Source organism: Haliotis rufescens, unplaced genomic scaffold (assembly GCF_023055435.1).
Source record: "Haliotis rufescens isolate VD_foot unplaced genomic scaffold, xgHalRufe1.0.p SCAF_11, whole genome shotgun sequence".
Classification (NCBI taxonomy): domain Eukaryota; kingdom Metazoa; phylum Mollusca; class Gastropoda; order Lepetellida; family Haliotidae; genus Haliotis; species Haliotis rufescens.
In genome coordinates, this window is record NW_025963791.1 from 15,175,396 (window position 1) to 15,194,872 (window position 19,477).

General features: G+C 38.3%; 1 protein-coding gene across 3 annotated transcripts in view; it reads right to left on the bottom strand.

Annotated features, from left to right (window-relative positions):
- Positions 1-19,393, bottom strand: part of LOC124150881 (IQ domain-containing protein E-like) — a 32,951-nt gene extending 13,558 nt beyond the window's left edge. For all 3 annotated transcript variants that reach the window (XM_046523065.2, XM_046523063.2, XM_046523062.2), the window contains exons 1-14: positions 19,083-19,393; positions 12,485-12,538; positions 11,339-11,372; positions 11,022-11,060; positions 10,473-10,544; positions 9,814-9,903; positions 8,234-8,377; positions 7,857-7,930; positions 7,551-7,628; positions 7,328-7,363; positions 6,973-7,094; positions 6,428-6,547; positions 3,054-3,208; positions 2,222-2,280 (exon numbers count right to left, since the gene is read on the bottom strand). In XM_046523065.2, the coding sequence (XP_046379021.1) occupies positions 2,222-2,280; positions 3,054-3,208; positions 6,428-6,547; positions 6,973-7,094; positions 7,328-7,363; positions 7,551-7,628; positions 7,857-7,930; positions 8,234-8,377; positions 9,814-9,903; positions 10,473-10,544; positions 11,022-11,060; positions 11,339-11,372; positions 12,485-12,538; positions 19,083-19,100 (1,095 nt within the window). In that variant the 5' untranslated portion in view covers positions 19,101-19,393. The remainder of the gene's footprint in view (positions 1-2,221; positions 2,281-3,053; positions 3,209-6,427; positions 6,548-6,972; positions 7,095-7,327; positions 7,364-7,550; positions 7,629-7,856; positions 7,931-8,233; positions 8,378-9,813; positions 9,904-10,472; positions 10,545-11,021; positions 11,061-11,338; positions 11,373-12,484; positions 12,539-19,082) is intronic.
- Between the last annotated feature and the right edge of the window lie 84 nt (positions 19,394-19,477).

A 19,477-nucleotide genomic window follows, 5' to 3' on the forward strand; every position in this document is an offset into this window, starting at 1 on the left:
TTAACATTTATCATCCAAAACTGGCTCCCACAGGAGATATCGCTTGTGTGTGTTCAAGTTCAGACCTGATTCACTTGGGTTATCGAACCTCTGATTTTCAGTAACCGCAAATCCATAACAACCAGTTTTAATTTGGCAATAATAGCATTAATCTTGTTATAGAGGGCTTCCAAAATTTTTACACTTGTTGGACAACAATTAACACAATGTTTGGTAAGCTGGGAGAATGGCATAATATTTATTTTTTTTTGGACATTTTGTATTCCTTTCGAAGAGTTGTACATCAGGTTCAGAGGTTACACAGTAGGTTTAGTCAATTGTAGTGAAAATACGTTACATAGATGTACATTTCTTGTGATATAAATATAGCATGCATAATTGAAACACACCCACGCACACGCACACGCACACGACCACGCACACACACACACATGATATGCCTCAAGAAGAGCATGAACAGTTGTATCAATAGTCAGATATAACTAAAACAATTATGGTAGTATTGCTATTTGAGGCATAGCTGATCTATAGCCTTATTGTACAGGGCATGATTATTATATTAATTTGTGTAGGATTTTCCCCCATTTTCGTTCAAATTGTAATAGACCATTGTTTTTGGTGGCAATGAATTTTTCAATCATCGCTGTCTCTTTTAGTATTTTCCTAAAATTATCAAAAATTGGTTTCTCACCCTTAATACTTGATATATATATATATATCTTTTACTGGATATTATAATATGATTAAGTAAAAGTTTATTTTTGTCGAATCCAAAAATAACTGAGTATTTGGTAAGTGAGATCCTAGTATTTGTGTCAAGGTTTAAAAAGGTTTCCAGTTTGCTCCAAAAGTGTTTAACATATTCACATTCCCAATATACATGTATAAGGTTTTCGCCATTTAAGTCACAAAAGCAGCAAATATCATTATCAACTAGTTTCATTCTTAATAATTCCTTTTTGGTGTAAATTATTCTGTGGATAAACTTAAACTGAAAGTCAATCAATTTAGTATCTTTAGTACATTTTCTGAAATTTGAATAAACTTCTTTCCATTGAATATCATTATCAAAAAGAGATTGCCATTTTCCATTTACTAAGGGTGGTTTTGTTATTGTAATTAGTCTATCATAAAAGTACCTAGATCCTTGAACAGGTATAAATATATCCCTCAGTTGTGGACTAAGATTTAAGTCATATATTGGTATTTTGATATAATGATTGACAGTGTCTCTCCATTCTTTAGGTATACTAAGTTTAACCTTATTATAATCTAATATTGTACCCTGTATATCATAACGTACTTTTAATATTTCAAATGGCAAAAATCCATTCTCATTACATAAGTCCTTAATTGTCACTATACCCTTTTTAAACCAATTTTTAATTATGTAGTTTTCATGTTTAAATTGGTGATTTAGCCATAGGGGCTGTGATAGAATTTCGGAGATCCTTTCTGAATTTGTTGTAAATTTTCTGCCGTAATTTCCCCAAACATTTAAAACATCTCTCCAAAAAGGGTTTTTCACACATAAATATTTATCAGCATTGACTCCTAAATCTATCATATCAGTGAAAGAAAAAACTGAGGGATTATCACATGTACTCTTTTTTAAATACTTTCTTAAAGTAGATAATTTTAGTGATTCTATAAATATTTTAATGTCCACCATTCTAAGCCCACCATCAGCATAATTTTTTTTCAGATTTTGCCTTATAATTTTATCTGGTTTATTATTCCATTTCTTTAAAATGTCTGGACTTAAAATAAATATTGATAAAACAAAAGCCATATGGATCGGGTCGAAAGCAGGGAGCTCAACAAATATTTGTGAAGACTTAAAGTTAGACTGGCATGTAGGCAATTTTGAAGTGTTGGGAATTATTCCCAACCCCCATTTGCAAGATCTATGGGTTATCAATACCCGAAAAAGACTTGAAACAATAAATAGGTTATTGGCAAACTGGAGAAGAAGAAACTTGACTCTTATAGGTAAAATTACTGTTATCAAGTCATTGGCTCTCTCAACTCTTGTCCATATTTTTATGGCACTGCCAAACCCCCCAGAAGATTTTATTACAAATTTAAATAAAATTTTGTTTAGTTTTTTTTTGAGAATGGCATAATATAGTTCTTTGAGAAATGAACCTTTGGAAAAAACAACGCAATTCATTGGACTAGAGAATTGTGACAGAAGTCTGGGATGACTGTTTTGACGTACCCGCTCTGCTTTAGATATTGCTACTAGCAACTGCCTCTTGTTCATGTCCTCGTACTCTCCTGAAATGATAAACAACCTTGATCGATTATCATTAGTAACAACAGAAAACACCCTGTTTTATCTCCCACTTCACAACTTAACATTATTTTTTAGCATTTGAACCCCTTTCCACCTCCTTCTAAGGTTGATGCTGCTTCTGATGCTGTGACTCACTGTATCATCATGTACTCTCTGCTACTGATGTGCCTCCCCCACTCTTCTACTCACTACTGCTTGACAGTACTTATGTCTGCCCAATGTGCCCCTAATACTTACGACTGCCCAATGTGCCCCAGTACTTATGTCTGCCCAATGTGCCCCCAGTACTTACGTCTGCCCAATGTGCCCCTAGTACTTACGTCTGCCCAATGTGCCCCAGTGCTTACGTCTGTCTTATGTGTCCCCTGTTACGTCTGCCTTATGTGCCCCCAGTACTTACGTCTGCCCCATGTGCCCCCAGTACTTACGTCTGCCCAATGTGCCCCTAGTACTTACGTCTGCCCAATGTGCCCCAGTACTTACGTCTGTCTTATGTGCCCCCTGTTACGTCTGCCTTATGTGCCCCCAGTACTTACGTCTGCCCCATGTGCCCCCAGTACTTACATCTGCCCAATGTGCCCCTAGTACTTACGTCTGCCCCATGTGCCCCCAGTACTTACCTCTGTCTTATGTGCCCCCTGTTACGTCTGCCTTATGTGCCCCCAGTACTTACGTCTACCCAATGTGCCCCCAGTACTTACGTCTGTTTTATGTGCCCCCTGTTACGTCTGCCTTATGTGCCCCCAGTACTTACGTCTGCCTGATGGGGCCTCCTGAGTTTCCTCCAGGGCCTTCTCTAGGTCCTCCTTCAGTCCCTTGTTCTCTGACTGCAGCTGCTCGTTGACTTTACTGAGTCGGAGCACAGTCTGATTCAGCGCCTTCACCTTTGCACCACTTTCCTTTCCTGATCTAAAAGAGCAACAAATGTTAATCCTTGTTTGTTGATTGTTTTGTTAAAGAAAACTCTAGTATTCCATATGTTTGTTTGGCATAATGTTTACACAGATACCAAGGTATGATTTTCCCTATGGTTTACTGAACATGACCTACAACTGTTATCATCAGTTTCACATATTCACTTTTCACGCAAAAGATATGTGTTTACATCAGACAGATTTTAGCTTATCCCTGGTGAAAGATGGAGTACATGACACACTAACATCATGAACAAACTACAGACTGCTCTTGACCTACAATGGAGGTCACAAGGTCACACATTATCAGTTAGTAGTCTTAACCTATGGAGGTCACATACACACATTATCAGTTAGTGGCCTTACACAATAGAGGTCACATACAAACATCAGTAACTGGCCTTAGCCAATGAAGGTCACATACAAACACTATCAGCTAGTGGCCTTGCACTGTGGAGGTCACACATAAACATTAGTCAGTGGCCTTGTCCTATGGAGGTCACATACAAAAATGATCAGTTAGTGGCCTTGTCCTATGGAGGTCACATACAAACATTATCAGTTAGTGGCCTTGTCCTATGGAGGTCACATACAAACATTATCAGTTAGTGGCCTTGTCCTATGGAGGTCACATACAAACATTATCAGTTAGTGGCCTTGTCCTATGGAGGTCACATACAATCATTATCAGTTAGTGGCCTTGTCCTATGGAGGTCACATACAAACATTATCAGCTAGTGGCCATGCTCTGTGGAGGTCACACATAAACATTAGTCAGTGGCCTTGTCCTATGGAGGTCACATACAAACATTATTAGTAAGTGGCCTTATCCTTTGGAGGTCACACTCAAAACATTATCACTTAGTGGCCTTACACTACGGAGGTCACACAAAAACATTATTAGTAAGTGGCCTTGTCCTATGGAGGTCACATACAAACATCAGTCAGTGGCCTTACCCAATGGAGGTCAGATACAAACATCAGTCAGTGGCCTTACCCAATGGAGGTCACATACAAACATCAGCTAGTGGCCTTACCCAATGGAGGTCACATACAAACATCAGCTAGTGGCCTTACCCAATGGAGGTCACATACAAATATTATCAGTAAATCTTGATCTACAATGGAGGTCACAAGGTCACACATTATCAGTTAGTAGTCTTAACCTATGGAGGTCACATACACACATTATCAGTTAGTGGCCTTGTCCTATGGAGGTCACATACAAACATCAGTCAGTGGCCTTACACAATGGAGGTTACATAAAAACATCAGTTAGTGGCCTCACACAATGGAGGTCACATACAAACATCAGTCCTTGGCCTTACACTATTGAGGTCACACACAAACATCAGTCAGTGGCCTTACACAATGGAGGTCACATACAAACATCAGTTAGTGGCCTTACACAATGGAGGTCATACACAAACATCAGTCAGTGGTCTTTCACTATTGAGGTCACATACAAACATCAGTTAGTGGCCTTACACAATTGAGGTCACACACAAACATCGGTCAGTGGCCTTACACAATGGAGGTCACATACAAACATCAGTTAGTGGCCTTACACAATGGAGGTCACACACAAACATCAGTCAGTGGTCTTTCACTATTGAGGTCACATACAAACATCAGTTAGTGGCCTTACACAATGGAGGTCATACACAAACATCAGTCAGTGGCCTTTCACTATTGAGGTCACACACAAACATTAGTTAGTGGCCTTACACTATTGAGGTCACACACAAACATCAGTCAGTGGCCTTTCACTATTGAGGTCACATACAAACATTAGTTAGTGGCCTTTCACTATTGAGGTCACACACAAACATCAGTCAGTGGCCTTACCCGATGGAGGTCACACACAAACATTAGTTAGGGGGCTTACACTATTGAGGTCATACACAAACATCAGTCAGTGGCCTTTCACTATTGAGGTCACATACACACATTAGTTAGTGGCCTTACACAATGGAGGTCACACACAAACATCAGTCAGTGGCCTTTCACTATTGAGGTCACATACAAACATCAGTTAGTGGCCTTACCCAATGGAGGTCACACACAAACATCAGTCAGTGGCCTTACCCAATGGAGGTCACACACAAACATCAGTCAGTGGTCTTTCACTATTGAGGTGATACACAAACATCAGTTAGTGGCCTTACCCAATGGAGGTCACACACAAACATCAGTCAGTGGCCTTACCCAATGGAGGTCACACACAAACATCAGTCAGTGGTCTTTCACTATTGAGGTCACACACAAACATCAGTTAGTGGCCTTACCCAATGGAGGTCACACACAAACATCAGTTAGTGGCCTTACCCAATGGAGGTCACACACAAACATCAGTCAGTGGCCTTTCACTATTGAGGTCACATACAAACATCAGTCAGTGGCCTTACCCGATGGAGGTCACACACAAACATCAGTTAGTGGCCTTTCACTATTGAGGTCACATACAAACATCAGTCAGTGGCCTTACCCGATGGAGGTCACACACAAACATCAGTCAGTGACCTTTCACTATTGAGGTCACACACAAACATCAGTCAGTGGCCTTACCCAATGGAGGTCATACACAAACATCAGTCAGTGGCCTTACCCAATGGAGGTCATACACAAACATCAGTCAGTGGCCTTACCCAATGGAGGTCACACACAAACATCAGTTAGTGGCCTTTCACTATTGAGGTCACATACAAACATCAGTCAGTGGCCTTACCCGATGGAGGTCACACACAAACATCAGTTAGTGGCCTTTCACTATTGAGGTCACATACAAACATCAGTCAGTGGCCTTTCACTATTGAGGTCACACACAAACATCAGTCAGTGGCCTTACCCAATGGAGGTCATACACAAACATCAGTCAGTGGCCTTACCCAATGGAGGTCACACACAAACATCAGTCAGTGGCCTTACCCAATGGAGGTCATACACAAACATCAGTCAGTGGCCTTACCTAATGGAGGTCATACACAAACATCAGTCAGTGGCCTTACCCTCAGGATGACATGTACCTGCTATTAATCTCCTATAATCCTTGAGAATGATCTTTTACATTGGATAAGATAATGTTACAAAGCTATATATTTAACATGACAACCCTACGAAATCTCAATATACAATCGCAGGCACATTCAAGCAATCCTCATAACTTTTATTTACGCGCAAACAATCTTCTAAAGAACTGAAGGGTGAGATGTACCTAGATTTGTCAGCACCAGTGTCGTGGGAGTTCTGCAAGCGGAGCAGTTCCTGGTAGAGAACCTCCATCTGTATCTTCATCTCCTCCACCCTCGTTGTCTTCAGCTCACTCACCAGCTTCCTGCAACATCACCATCATTGCATTTAGTCATAAAACCCATTCCATGATGCTTAATTAATGTCTTCATATGTTATACATAAAACCATATCTGAGACAATGCACTGCAGATGCTTAGTCGCACATGGGAGCCTTCATTGTTGCTAACACACTGCATATCATTACTTACTGTCATAAGCCTTTCTTGTTGCCATGACAACACAAAGTATACCATCCCTTATCCTTATGAGCCTTCATTGTTGCTATGACAACACACTGCATATCATTATGTACCCTCACGAGCCTACCTCCTCAGAATGACAGCACACATATATTATCACTTACACATATAAGGCTTCCTTGTTGCCTTGACAACACAATGTATATCATCACTTTCACAAATGAGGCTTCCTTGTTGCCATGACAATACACTGTATATCATCACTTACACATATGAGGCTTCTTTGTCTCGGAGCTGCATCTCTAGCTTGAGGATCTTCTGCTTAAGGCTGTGTATGACTGCACCAGTGTCGGGTTTTCTATCTCCCATCGTCCGTCGCAGCTCCTCATTCTGTCACACAAACAACCAATCATCAAGAAGACACAGATGATGTCATAATAATAAACCTTTCTTATGTGAATGAGTATCTGCTTTGTTTTTGTGACATGTTCAGCTTGTCCTAGGGACTTATCTTGATGGTAAGCAAAATGTATTTCCTAAATCCAAATAATAGCTTATGAAGTTCAGAAAAGAATTAACGTAATAATTGTATACATATGAAATACAATTCCACTAAATCTCACCTTTTCCGGGTGAAGTAGGCCATCAATCTCCTTCTCCTGGAAGTATACAAACCAACATCACGTGATCAATAGAAAATAGCTGGTTAGCTGTAACAGTAGTTTACAGGTTTGTATTTGACCAGATATGACATTCCTTTAAGAAACATTCAAAACTAACCACCTTCAAAGTTTGATTTTTCATTTCAACAACAAAAACATGTTGTTATCTTGACAAAACATATACCTTTTTAATATTGTCTTCTTCCAGACGTCTCACTTTTGCCTTCATTGTTGAGTTGTCCTGACTGAGGGAGGAGATGTGCTGTCACAATGGAAACAATCATATTCCTCATAAGGTTTACACAAAGTCTTCATACAATAATCAGGGCTTATTAAGTTCAACTCATATTTATCCTTTTCTGCACAGTAATTTTACAATAAAACATCTAAATCTGTTTTGGTGTGTTTGAAAATTGAAAAGCTCCAATAAACCCACTTCTATTACTTGTGTAAACATCATATAGATCTGCACCAAACAGACACCTCCTACCTTTTTTAAGTCCAGGATATCATCATAGTATTCCTCTGGGGACTTATATGCTGGGGTGCCTGCATGAGCCTTGGCTGCAAACAGAGGGTCACTTTGAGTCAACTCCTCAAAACTAGGCCACAATCATAATCATTCTTACATTATTTGAAAGAATGAAAACCATATATTCTGTGCCTGAACTCTTTGGAGCCATGTTGGCAATTACAAACAGCATTGCATGTGTGTCACTTACAATCTTCAATAGCAATGTGTTATCTTCACACAATACCTGTATCCTGTGTATGCATCTTAAGTCTGAACAATGAAGTCTGACTGTCTAATGTTGTAAACAGATCCATCATGTACTTATCAGAGACACAGTTGAAGTGATCACCCACCTGTGGGGTCGTCCATGTTCCTCCGTGGCTTCTCCGTCCCCATCATCTGGCGCATGTAGTGGCTGGTGCTGAGGTAGGCCAGGTTCAAGTCATTGCCTTTCTTCAGACCTGTCATAGCGTTTCCTGAACTCTCTGTGCTCATGCCTGTCACAAACAAGGGCAGGTCAACAGCTGGGTCATCCACACGTGAAACTCTCTCACTTGGATTTGGGTGATCGGGTAGCCTAGTGGTTAAGGCCGATGACCTGGGTACAATGTGTGAAGCTCATTTCTGGTGTCCCCCACCGTGATATTGCTTGAATATTGCTAAAAGCGGCGTAACACCATATTCACTCACTCACTTGGATTTACTGGAAACCACTCCATTTGGTCAAATATATGCAGTCATTGAAAATCACCTGTCCTCAACCAAAATAAACACTTACCTAACCCTAAAATCCAAATCTATAACTATTAACAGTAAGTCACCAAAGCCACAAGAACCTTGCTGAGTTATGGCAGGGTTGCAAACAGGATGGACTTCTTGAAAATCTTACCAGTCCTTCTCAAACGTTGCCAGTCCCAATGTCCTGGTATCAAAAGTATAACAATTATCTCCAGAACTATTATTAGTATTCATGGTAGAAGTCATACTAACTATGAATAACAACAAATATCCTAAATTCCAGCTCAGGGATGTAATGACACTAGTGTCATAAATTAATGCTACTAAAATTACGACCTGGATAATTTTTATAATCTACACATCCCTCATCATACTCATGGAATCAGTCCGTCATGGGTGGCTACTTGCGACTCTGTTTATGAGTGTCATGAGTACTCAGTCAAACCAACGACGAAATATCAAAGAAAAGTAGAATAATATTATTCATTTCAATGCTTCATAAGCATGATAAGGATTTTGGGTAAAACTAAGTATATCGGACCTCATGCTTGTCGTGACCAGTGAAGATCCGGGTACAGAATAGGTCTGCAGCAACCCATGCTTGTCGTAAGAGGTGACTAACAGGATTGGTTAGTTAGGCTCGCTGACTTGGTTGATGCTTATCCCAGTTGCGTAGATCAATGCTCATGATGTCAATCACTGGATTGTCTGGTTCAGACTTGGTTATTTACGGCAGTCTGTAAATAATCGAGTCTGGACCAGGGACCCGTTCCACAAAGCGATCTTAGCGCTACGACTGTCGTTAGTCAGTGTTGAAGAATGGGAGTTACGATCGACTTAGCGCTAAGATCGCTCTGTGGAACGGGGCCCAGACAATCCAGTGATTGACTCATGAGCATTGATCCATCAATTGGTTTACAGTGACATGCATCAACCAAGTCAGCGAGTCTGACCACCTGATCCCGTTAGTCGGCTCTTATGACAAGCATGGTCGCCTTTTACGGCAAGCATGGGTCGGTGAAGACCTATCCTACCCCGGATCTGTAATTATGATGACAGGGTTGTAAAAATGTGTCACTTTAGTGTTGTGAGTTGTTGTGCCCAGAACAGAAGATACAGAACATTGCTGATTTAATCAGTTTGTTTTGTCAAGACTTGATATAGTTGAATGTGGTAGATATTGAATAATACTTACCCACGCCGGTTTTACGAAGAGTGTCAACCCAAAACTCAATTGGAGTCTTGTGATGAGGGGTGTCTGGATGGCGGCCATTTGCAATTCCCACTAGAGATTGAATAATATTTTATGAAATCACCTAAGGAAATCCCTTTATCATGTTTATAATCATCTTATTCACACACATTCACTTTGAATATACATTTACATTGACTTCAAAGTCGGGGTTTTTTCAAACTAGCATTATATATATTTTGAAATTGCTCACCATTAGTCAATGGAGGAGTAGGCTCTTTTTGGAGTGAAAAAATCTCTTAAGATGAAAAACTATTGGATTTCTGTTGCATAAAAACACTTTTATAAGTTGGTTTGATTTCTTCTTAGTATCTGGTATTAACTTTGACATTAAGCATATATTGTATCTGATATTTTACTATGCGATTAATGATTAAGTATGTTTAGTATCTGTCGCTATATGGCTGAAATAATGCTGATGTGACGTTAAATAGCATGTTTATAAGAAGTACCATCATTAAAATAAAATAAAATAAAATAAAATAAAATAAAATAAAATAAAATAAAATAAAATAAAATAAAATAAATGAAATGAAAAAAGTCAACAAATCAATGAAACTTTATATAATTCTATATTAATTTTTGAATCAATTGAAACTCACATGTCTGTCGTTTCTTGATGGCAGTCATCCACAAATCTTTACCAAGCTTAGGCTTTGCTTTGTTTGGAGATCCTGGAAATTAGGATCTCATAATCAGTGAAACTTTAGCGAATTCATTCACAAAATATTTGTGCAGAAGTTTCATCTTGATATTATGACCTATTCAACAGGTTCAAAAAGTCCAAGTTGCCATCAGCAGACTGATCAGTAAGCAAATCATATATTATCGTGAAATCATGATTAATATTATGATCATGATCATGATTTGTATCCAGTTCTGAATTTTGAAATGTTACCGTTTATACTAAATCATAAAAACTAAATATCCCTATTGCCAGGTGGACCAAGACATCCTTCAAATTTATTGTTTTGTAAATTTCACTCCCATTTATGGAAGTGCAAATTTGAAAATACTGAGGGGATGGTAATCACTCTTTTGTTATCACCACCGGCCATGACAGAGAAATCATTAAAGATTTATTAACCTTATTTTGTATATTGACACAAGAGTGGCACGGCAGCCTATACAAACATATTCTTCACACTCACCTGGTCTGCGACCTGTCTTCTTGGTTTTCTTAGCAGGAGCTGTAATTAACCAGGATGTTCAACATCGTCACCGTCACTATACATATTACATGCTGTTTACTTGAACCATGTTAACATAGACCTAGATACTACATCACAAGCTACAATCATCTGTCTCAAAACAACTGATGCTGTACGCCCTGAGACTGTTTTATTATTCAGGACATTACACTGCTGGTGGCCACTTTGAAAACAATCAGTGTGAAGCAATATATTTTACTTTGTATATTTGTAAGCATAGTAAGAGAATATACCAAATGGTTATTTTACACACATACCTGACTTGTATCGTGGAGGCTTGTTTCTAGATATCTGAAACATAATTTATTGAAATTGTCACAAGGAACATGTGAGAAATACAGATTTATCTCCCTTTACATTATCTTTATCTTTACATTATTAAAATGGTGTTTAACATCCCATTCAACATGTTCAAGATAATTTCATTCATATAGCAGTGTGAAGGAACAAGTGTGTAACAGCTTGTTCTGGTCCAGACTTAAGTCAGCCTTAGTATGCTAGCCCACTGAGATACCACTAACTTCCAGCCCGCCAGTCATTGTTTTATCCCCTAAATACAGTGCACCAGGCAGGGTAACAAGTAACATCTGTTAACATGTTTTGGAATAAAACAGTCAGGGGATCGAACAACTGATGAATACCCCACTCAGACACAGTATACTGACTCCGAGCCAACTAGTCCTTGTTTTAGCCCATTAACGCCAAGCGCCAGACAGGGTAACAACAAGCACCAACTTTTAACGTCTTTTGGTTTGATGCCGCCGGGTTTTGATTCCCGGACCTTCCGCTCCACTAGACCACGGAGGTGGTCATAAGAAACATATAGAATTTGGGTAATGACCTGGTAATCATGGTAGTAACATTAACAAGCAGTCCCTTTACCATGTTTACAGTAACCTGTTTCATGTCACAAGGAATACATATTTCACATGCCCAGAGCTCCAGATAACTTTTTGAGCAATTGAGTTTTTACTCTTGGGTTTCTGTTTTCATTGGGTTATTACATTTTTCTTTGGGTAACCAATACTTTTTCACTCATCTATTCTTCACTCTTTTGGGTATTTCCCCAAAAGAGTGAACATTTTAAGATTAAAAAAATGAAATAATGTTTTAGATGTATATAACCATGATAACTATTCTAAATATAAAGGCTGGACTCAGAAAGTAAATTAGCTCGTAATTGTGTTTCGGAAATTAGCTCCCTTGTACCCTTGCTGAAAAAGCTTCATTGGGTATTTACGGGTGCTGTTTTTATACATTTGAGTTTTTCATCATGTTCATTTAATGCATGCGTTTCTGTACGCAAGTTAGTAAAGGTAATTGGGTTTTGAATATTTTGGGGGGTATTTTACGCAAATACGCTGCTTATCTGGAGCTCTGCATGGCATACCATGTATACATACCAGAGTTTCTGTGTCCTCAAGTTCATCATATTCAAAGTCCTCATCATAATGGTTCTGAAAAAATCATTGGATATTTAACAAAAACTTATATATTCTTCTGTAACAAGGGAAAATGTGAAATACCTTTAACCATCATATCAGCGGTGGAACAATACACAGATGCATGGAAGGATCACAGGTTTTTACTTCTCCATACAAGTACCATCATGACCATAGCAGTGGCACACTAAACAAAATATCAATACATACCTTAAAATTTCGTAATAACTGTTACACCAAACACCAATCTCATTAAAATCAGATCTTAGTTCTCGCTACTGCTAAACAAAGATCTAAGGACATCCCATTCAGGGGTTGAAAAATTATTAAAAATGTTACTTGACCAAGGGCAAGTATGACCAACATTCTCACTTGCCCTATTTTAAAATGTACTAGCCTAAAATCAAGCTAATAAATTCAGTAAAATGTTACTGCTGCAGAACTGAGAATAAAATTCTGAAATTTGAACATCCATTAATAAACGTTCTCTTACGATTGCAAGCGTGTATGTTTGGGTACTTGAAACAAATGGTGCACTTCATGACTTTCGCTGTGTCATCATACGCAACCCAAGGAAACTGGTCTTTCCACCCAGCAATGAATGTTCGTTTTCGTTTACATTCGTCATACTTCTTATTCTTTGCCGATATACAACTTTCGGAATTTCCCTCTGCCTTCGTCCCCACCGCCAAAGAAACTTAAAATAGACCGCTGAGACATGATCGGCCATGTGCGGTACTGGCAATATAAATTGTTATTGCAGATACCCCTCTGGGTGCTAATGAGGCAAAGGGAGACTACTCTGTCCTTTACTAGCTTACTTATTTGAAACAACAGATTTACTTACAGTGATCCCTCGCTATTGCACTCTTCAATATAGCGCTAACTCGGTTATTGTGTGCGGTAACACATGGTTCCCAAAACTTATATACACTTTTAGTAAACTCAAGTCACTGACACGATGTCATTTCCCCATCGCAAAAACATTACCACCTGCACGCAACACAGGAAATACCAATCAACAAATTCCGCAATTAAATCCTATTATTACTATCTGGTTATAAAAAAACACGTTTGTACCTTGACATATGTTTGTAGCATATTTTATTAATTTTATTTAAAATTTCATTCAATACAGTTTAGATCAATTTTGCCGAAATCGTGCGTAAAGGGGTCGATAGATCGCACAACTCGCCGTTATTTACAGCAACCACGGTCAGGTTATCGCTATTGACGGCTCGAATGAACTTGAGTTGACAACGAAAAGAAACACCTATTAAATAAATGCCATACTTTCACCCGTTAAAAGTCCCGTTTGTTGTAGTTCGACAAAATTATATTTTATCAAAGCTAGGCCTAACGGAGCATCTAAAGTCGGAAAATGTTTCAACCTCGCGTTACAATTTCCAAGAAACATGTGCCATATATGGAAGTGTTACTACGATTTAACAATGAAACAAGCCTGGTTCTCGTTGTTGACCTGCCTGACATCGAAATGTATTAATCCCATTGGTTGACTGGCGTAGCTGTATGCAAATTACATTGTCAGTCTGGGACACTAACAAAATATTAGCCAATCAAATACCGTAACATGATCACATGATTACATTCGCGTGAAACTTGACCCAGTTCATTTTGTGTGCTCTACTTGTCCACGGGCATGCTAGAAAACGTATATTACACGCCCGACATCTAAACCTTACTTGGCACGGGCGTCGGGCAATGGTATTTTTCAACCCCTGCCATTACGGGTCATGTCAGACTGACCTTGCGCGAACTTTGATCGACCAATGGAATGACTGACGAGAAGTCGACATTAGCCAATCAGAAGGCAGCTTACTCATGCTTTACGGCACTAATTTCAAATTAGCGACTACACTTCGAAACATATTTTGACAAATTCTCGATTAAAAATTTGAAACCTGAACAAAAGAACATTCTGGAATGGCTAATAGATGGTCTAGATTGTATGGATTCAGTCGTTAACCTCGTGACTATCGTTCGGAATACCCTGTGTAAAAAGTTTTCAGGGTTGCATGATAAGAAATCACATTCTGAGCGTCACTTTCATGATCTGGTAGGCGAAGCTCTGATTGGTTCTGATGTGACTACTAATTGGATGTCCTCAGATCTTTGTTTAGCGGTAACGAGAACTAAGATCTGTTTTTAATGAGATTGCACCAAACACTTATCAATAGTGAAATGAGTAGTGAAAACATTCTTCCATTATACTTGACACTGCCAACTGCCAATCGTCAGTGTGCCTCAGTTGGTGTATTGTCCTAACCCTAATCATGCTAATGCTAATTATAGTTCACTGTAACATAATAGGCAAGGTGGTATCAGTTGTCCTTATCCTGTTTATGAGTTTTGTCTCAAAGAAGCATGTTGTTATACTGGTGAACTGCCCATACATTTCTTAGATGTACAGTAAACTACGTTTATAACGAACACACTGATATAACGAACTTATTATTAAGTCCCGACCATTTGTTGTACATATGCTGTATATATGCTTATAACAAACTACGGTTATTACGAACTAAAATTAGTGGTCCCTTCAAGTTTGTTGTAACCATGGTAACCGTTCGTTTACTGTATAGTCATTGTGATAAAATGGTGAATACTGTGGTGGTATGAGGTTGACAGACCCAAGATGGAATAGGATAGGTTTATTACAGGTGCAGAAATTCCGCCCATGTTCGTTGGCCATTACAAACAATCCCAAGATGCCTTGGGGCAGGGAACCCTTACTTACTTTCACTACAGAGAGCATTAATTTACATCGTTTATATGATACTTGACAAATACATGACACTATCAACAAGTAACAGCCATAATATGAGCCTTAGTTGACTGTCCAGATGACTAATTGTTGGTTTGACCCATATGTATTATTTGAGTGAACATAAGTAAGAACACTTAAACAATCAGACAATAAGCACTGATAAGACACAGAAGCTTAACAATAACCATGATACCCAGTGATAACAATTGCCATTCCAAATTTCAGTTGATGTAATGGTCACTAGTTTGATGCAAGATGTTTGTCAAATTCACACAAACTAATCATGCTAACAGTTTCAGAGTTGTGGAAATTCTTTGTTTTGCCATACCATCCATGCCTAATACAAAGACAAAATACAAAATGCTTCTGAATATCATAAACATAACCGGGGCGCACCGGGATTCGAACCCACTATTATAGATTTCTGGCCTGCATAAGAGACACAACTCTGCACAGTGAATTGCGGCGCCTTAGACAACTACACCCCCTGCCCCCCAATTTAGGATGCAGAATTAACCAAAATTGACCACAGAATTTGTTTTGGTCGGGGACTGATAATTACAAAACAACAAGACAATACAGCATGTACAATAAGCTGTATCTGTGTACCATCTGCGGCTACCAGTACAAGTTATTATTCGTCATAGAAAATTCTATTATTATTGCTTTACAAGATCTGTCTTCATGGTCTTGTTCCTTTGATCTTTATGCAGATGACCACAATTTAAAATACTTCAGCTTTGATCACATTTATTAAATTATTTATTTCCTGTTTGGAAGACTGATCCAAACAATATCTTCTGCCAAATATGCCAAATAATATATAATATTAACCAGTTTAGTTTGATCTACCCAAGAAACTCTGTTAACCCATACATAACAAAGGTCTTACATTACGAAAAAAAAAAAATGTCACTGTTAAACATGTTAAATACACCTTACAATAGGAGATTAAAGGGAAATCACTCACTGTGTCACACCATTAATCATAGTGCGACCAAGGGTGCCGGCTAACACTTAAGGGGAATCTCCATGCTGTGACTAGTTCCAAACTAGGTTGCTCATATCCAACTGTGATAACATCAAACCTGGAGTTACCCCCCACCCCACTTGGTTCAATATAAAAAATCATGTTGATCATAATCATGATAGTAGCTTTCATTTATTTTAGAGTACTATTATGCTTAACATATTATTAATAGATACCACATGGAAAACATCAAAATATCCAAATATCAAATGATTAATGTGCTAATAAAATTTATATAATACGTGTTTGAAGAAAAAAAAAGTCAGGTCATAACCTTGACTTACAAATGTGTGGGGCCAGGGGACCCCCAATGATGAATTTTAAGAGTCCTTGCAGGCAATATGAGTAATGAAATGATGTAGTGTACTGTACATTACATAATTACTTTAGAACCTTGAATGAATCAATGATCATGTGGACAGTGGTCATGATTGATGGATGATATGACAGATGCTAATAACAGCTCTTGAATACTATGTATTATTGTGCATCCCGAGGGATGCACCATCTTTTCTTTCTGCCTCCATTCTCTACATTTGTGCGTACTGCTAATCGCGTAAAACCCTGTATGCCATACAAATATTACATGATTTTGGTACAGTGAACATTATAAAACTTTTTTTATCTTATTTTTATCTCCACAATTTCTATTTGCAACATCTATGTGTCATTATAGATATTGACCCATTGAGATCCGGGTCAGAATAGGTCTTCATCAACCCATGCTTGTCGTAAGAGGCAACTAACCATGCTAACGGGATCGGGTGGTCACTGAACTTGGTTGATACCCCGGTACATGTTATTGTATCCCAATTGTGTGGATTGATGCTCATGATGTCAATAACTGGATTGTCTGGTCCAGACTTGATTATTTACAGGCCGCTGTCATATAGCTGGAATATTGCTGAGTGCGGCATATATATACATATATATATGATTGATATGTTTATACAACACAAGGTGGGATGAATGTACATGGATAATAATATAATGACAAAGCCAATGAGATAGGATTAATGTACAAAGATAACACAAAGCCAATAAGATAGGATAATATAAGCAATTAGCAATCACTAATTACCTTTTCAAATCAATTGCACTGGTATTGTCCTTTCAAAGGGAATGCTCCAATACCCAATTAGCCAGCTCACCATAAACAGAAGTGATGTGATCCACGCCCTAATTATTGGTTTACTGCCATCATAAACGTGACAGATGGTACTAGGACTATTTCAGTTGTCAAGACTTATCATAGCAATAAGTGTGATTTTCGATAGCAATACAACCATATACAATGATCAGTTATGCTCATATAAAAAAAAACTCATTTACTATCCTAATACATGCGTTCTGAACCGGAATCTAAACAAGGGTCTGGATCAGTGTTCAAAATAAACGCCTGTCCGTAGCCCCGTGTCAGGTAGAACGCGTGTCGGGCCTGTAGTTTCAAATTTGTATGGGTCCTTAGAGTCAATTCATTTATTACAGTAAGCTGCAGTTTTTCAATGAGGGCCCAAAAAGTTTAGTCAGGGCCTGCAGCTTCAGAAGTCTGTGGGTCCTGATAATTCTTTTTTTATTTCAAACACTGGTCTGGATTAGAAAATTTCCTGTCAACAAATCTCGGGAGTCGTGTAACTTTGATCATATATATAGTTTCCCAGCAGTAATCTTACAGAAGATAAGATTTCTGGACCAACACATTTTCACTTTTAAAGGGCTAATAAAGTGAAAATTTTGTTGCGAATATAATTTTTCCAAGATAGTTTTTCAAATTTAATTTGGTCAAGCATTTGTTATTATGACGCAAAGTATATAAATCTGAAAAAACATACATGTAGCTCTACAAGTAGAAATCCTTGTTAAATTGTCAAATAGAGTATAATGCTATCACAATTGAAGGTTGTACTTTCTTGGAAGTGTACATGGTGTAATCATGGTACCATATTCAACGTAATAAGCGCCCAGGGCGGTCTCAAAATTAGAAATAGGGGGCTCTTATTAGAATATAAATTTGGTGAAAAAAAACAGAGTTGAAAGATTGTAAATTTTGTGGTTTATGCTGACAGCCTGAAATGATACACAGAAGAATAACTAAGGGTGCATGTAACACATGTGTGCATATTATACACGAATAAATAAGTCTTGATCAATAGGAAGGGGTGCTAATTTCGATTGTTCACTGGCCAATATATTAGCAAATATTGCTGTGCACCCTTATTATGTCAAATACGGTAATTAGGTCAAGTAATGTATTCTGAGCTAATCTGGCTCAAACAAACCAGTGGCTTATATTGTGACCATGCACCAGGGTATGATAGATTTTTGTTTTGACAGTCCATCAGAAATGTCACAAGATGGTTGTCATCTATATACCACTGGGTCTTGTATGACGAAGGCATAAACTTAACGTGTAACCTACTCAGTGCTATTCTGCCTAAACAAAATCCTGACCCTGGTGAATATGATTTGAAGCTGAACATATCAAAAGGACACATTCTTTCCTTGTAAAAGGCAAAATAAAACTCGCTGAAAAGTTGTTCTAATAAGAATGACTAGTAATAACACAAATTGACAGACATGTCTCTTTACTATATTTACTGTCATAGTACTCAAACCAATAAAATTACGCTTGTACCACAACAAAATACCCAACTGCATTGCAACCTTATGTAAACGTTGAAATATAGGCATTCATAACAACATGGTCAGCGCATGTAAGAGAATGTCAGAGCAATGCTAACCTGTGTTTTACGTGACATGATGTTTTTGGCCGGTGATTTCCACGCTTACATCCTCATGTCTGGACTGGTTTCTAAGACTAGACTACAGATGACTTGTTCTCGATCTGAAACTGGCAGGTGCCCGTTCCGCCAACAACATATACGTCGACTTGTCTATTTTTCAGACCACCTTTTTAAACGATAGTCGTTATGATAACCAAAGCAGCTTTAACGGGGCCGCTTTAATAAAGATGACCCGGCATGTCAACTGTTCGATAATTTCATTCAATGTTACTTGGATATAAACATAACAACCATGAAAATAACCTCTAACCTCGTACCAAAGTGATTTGCCCCACATAGACATATCAGTATAAAATATATTCAATACATTCTTGGTCATTGTATGCAGGCCA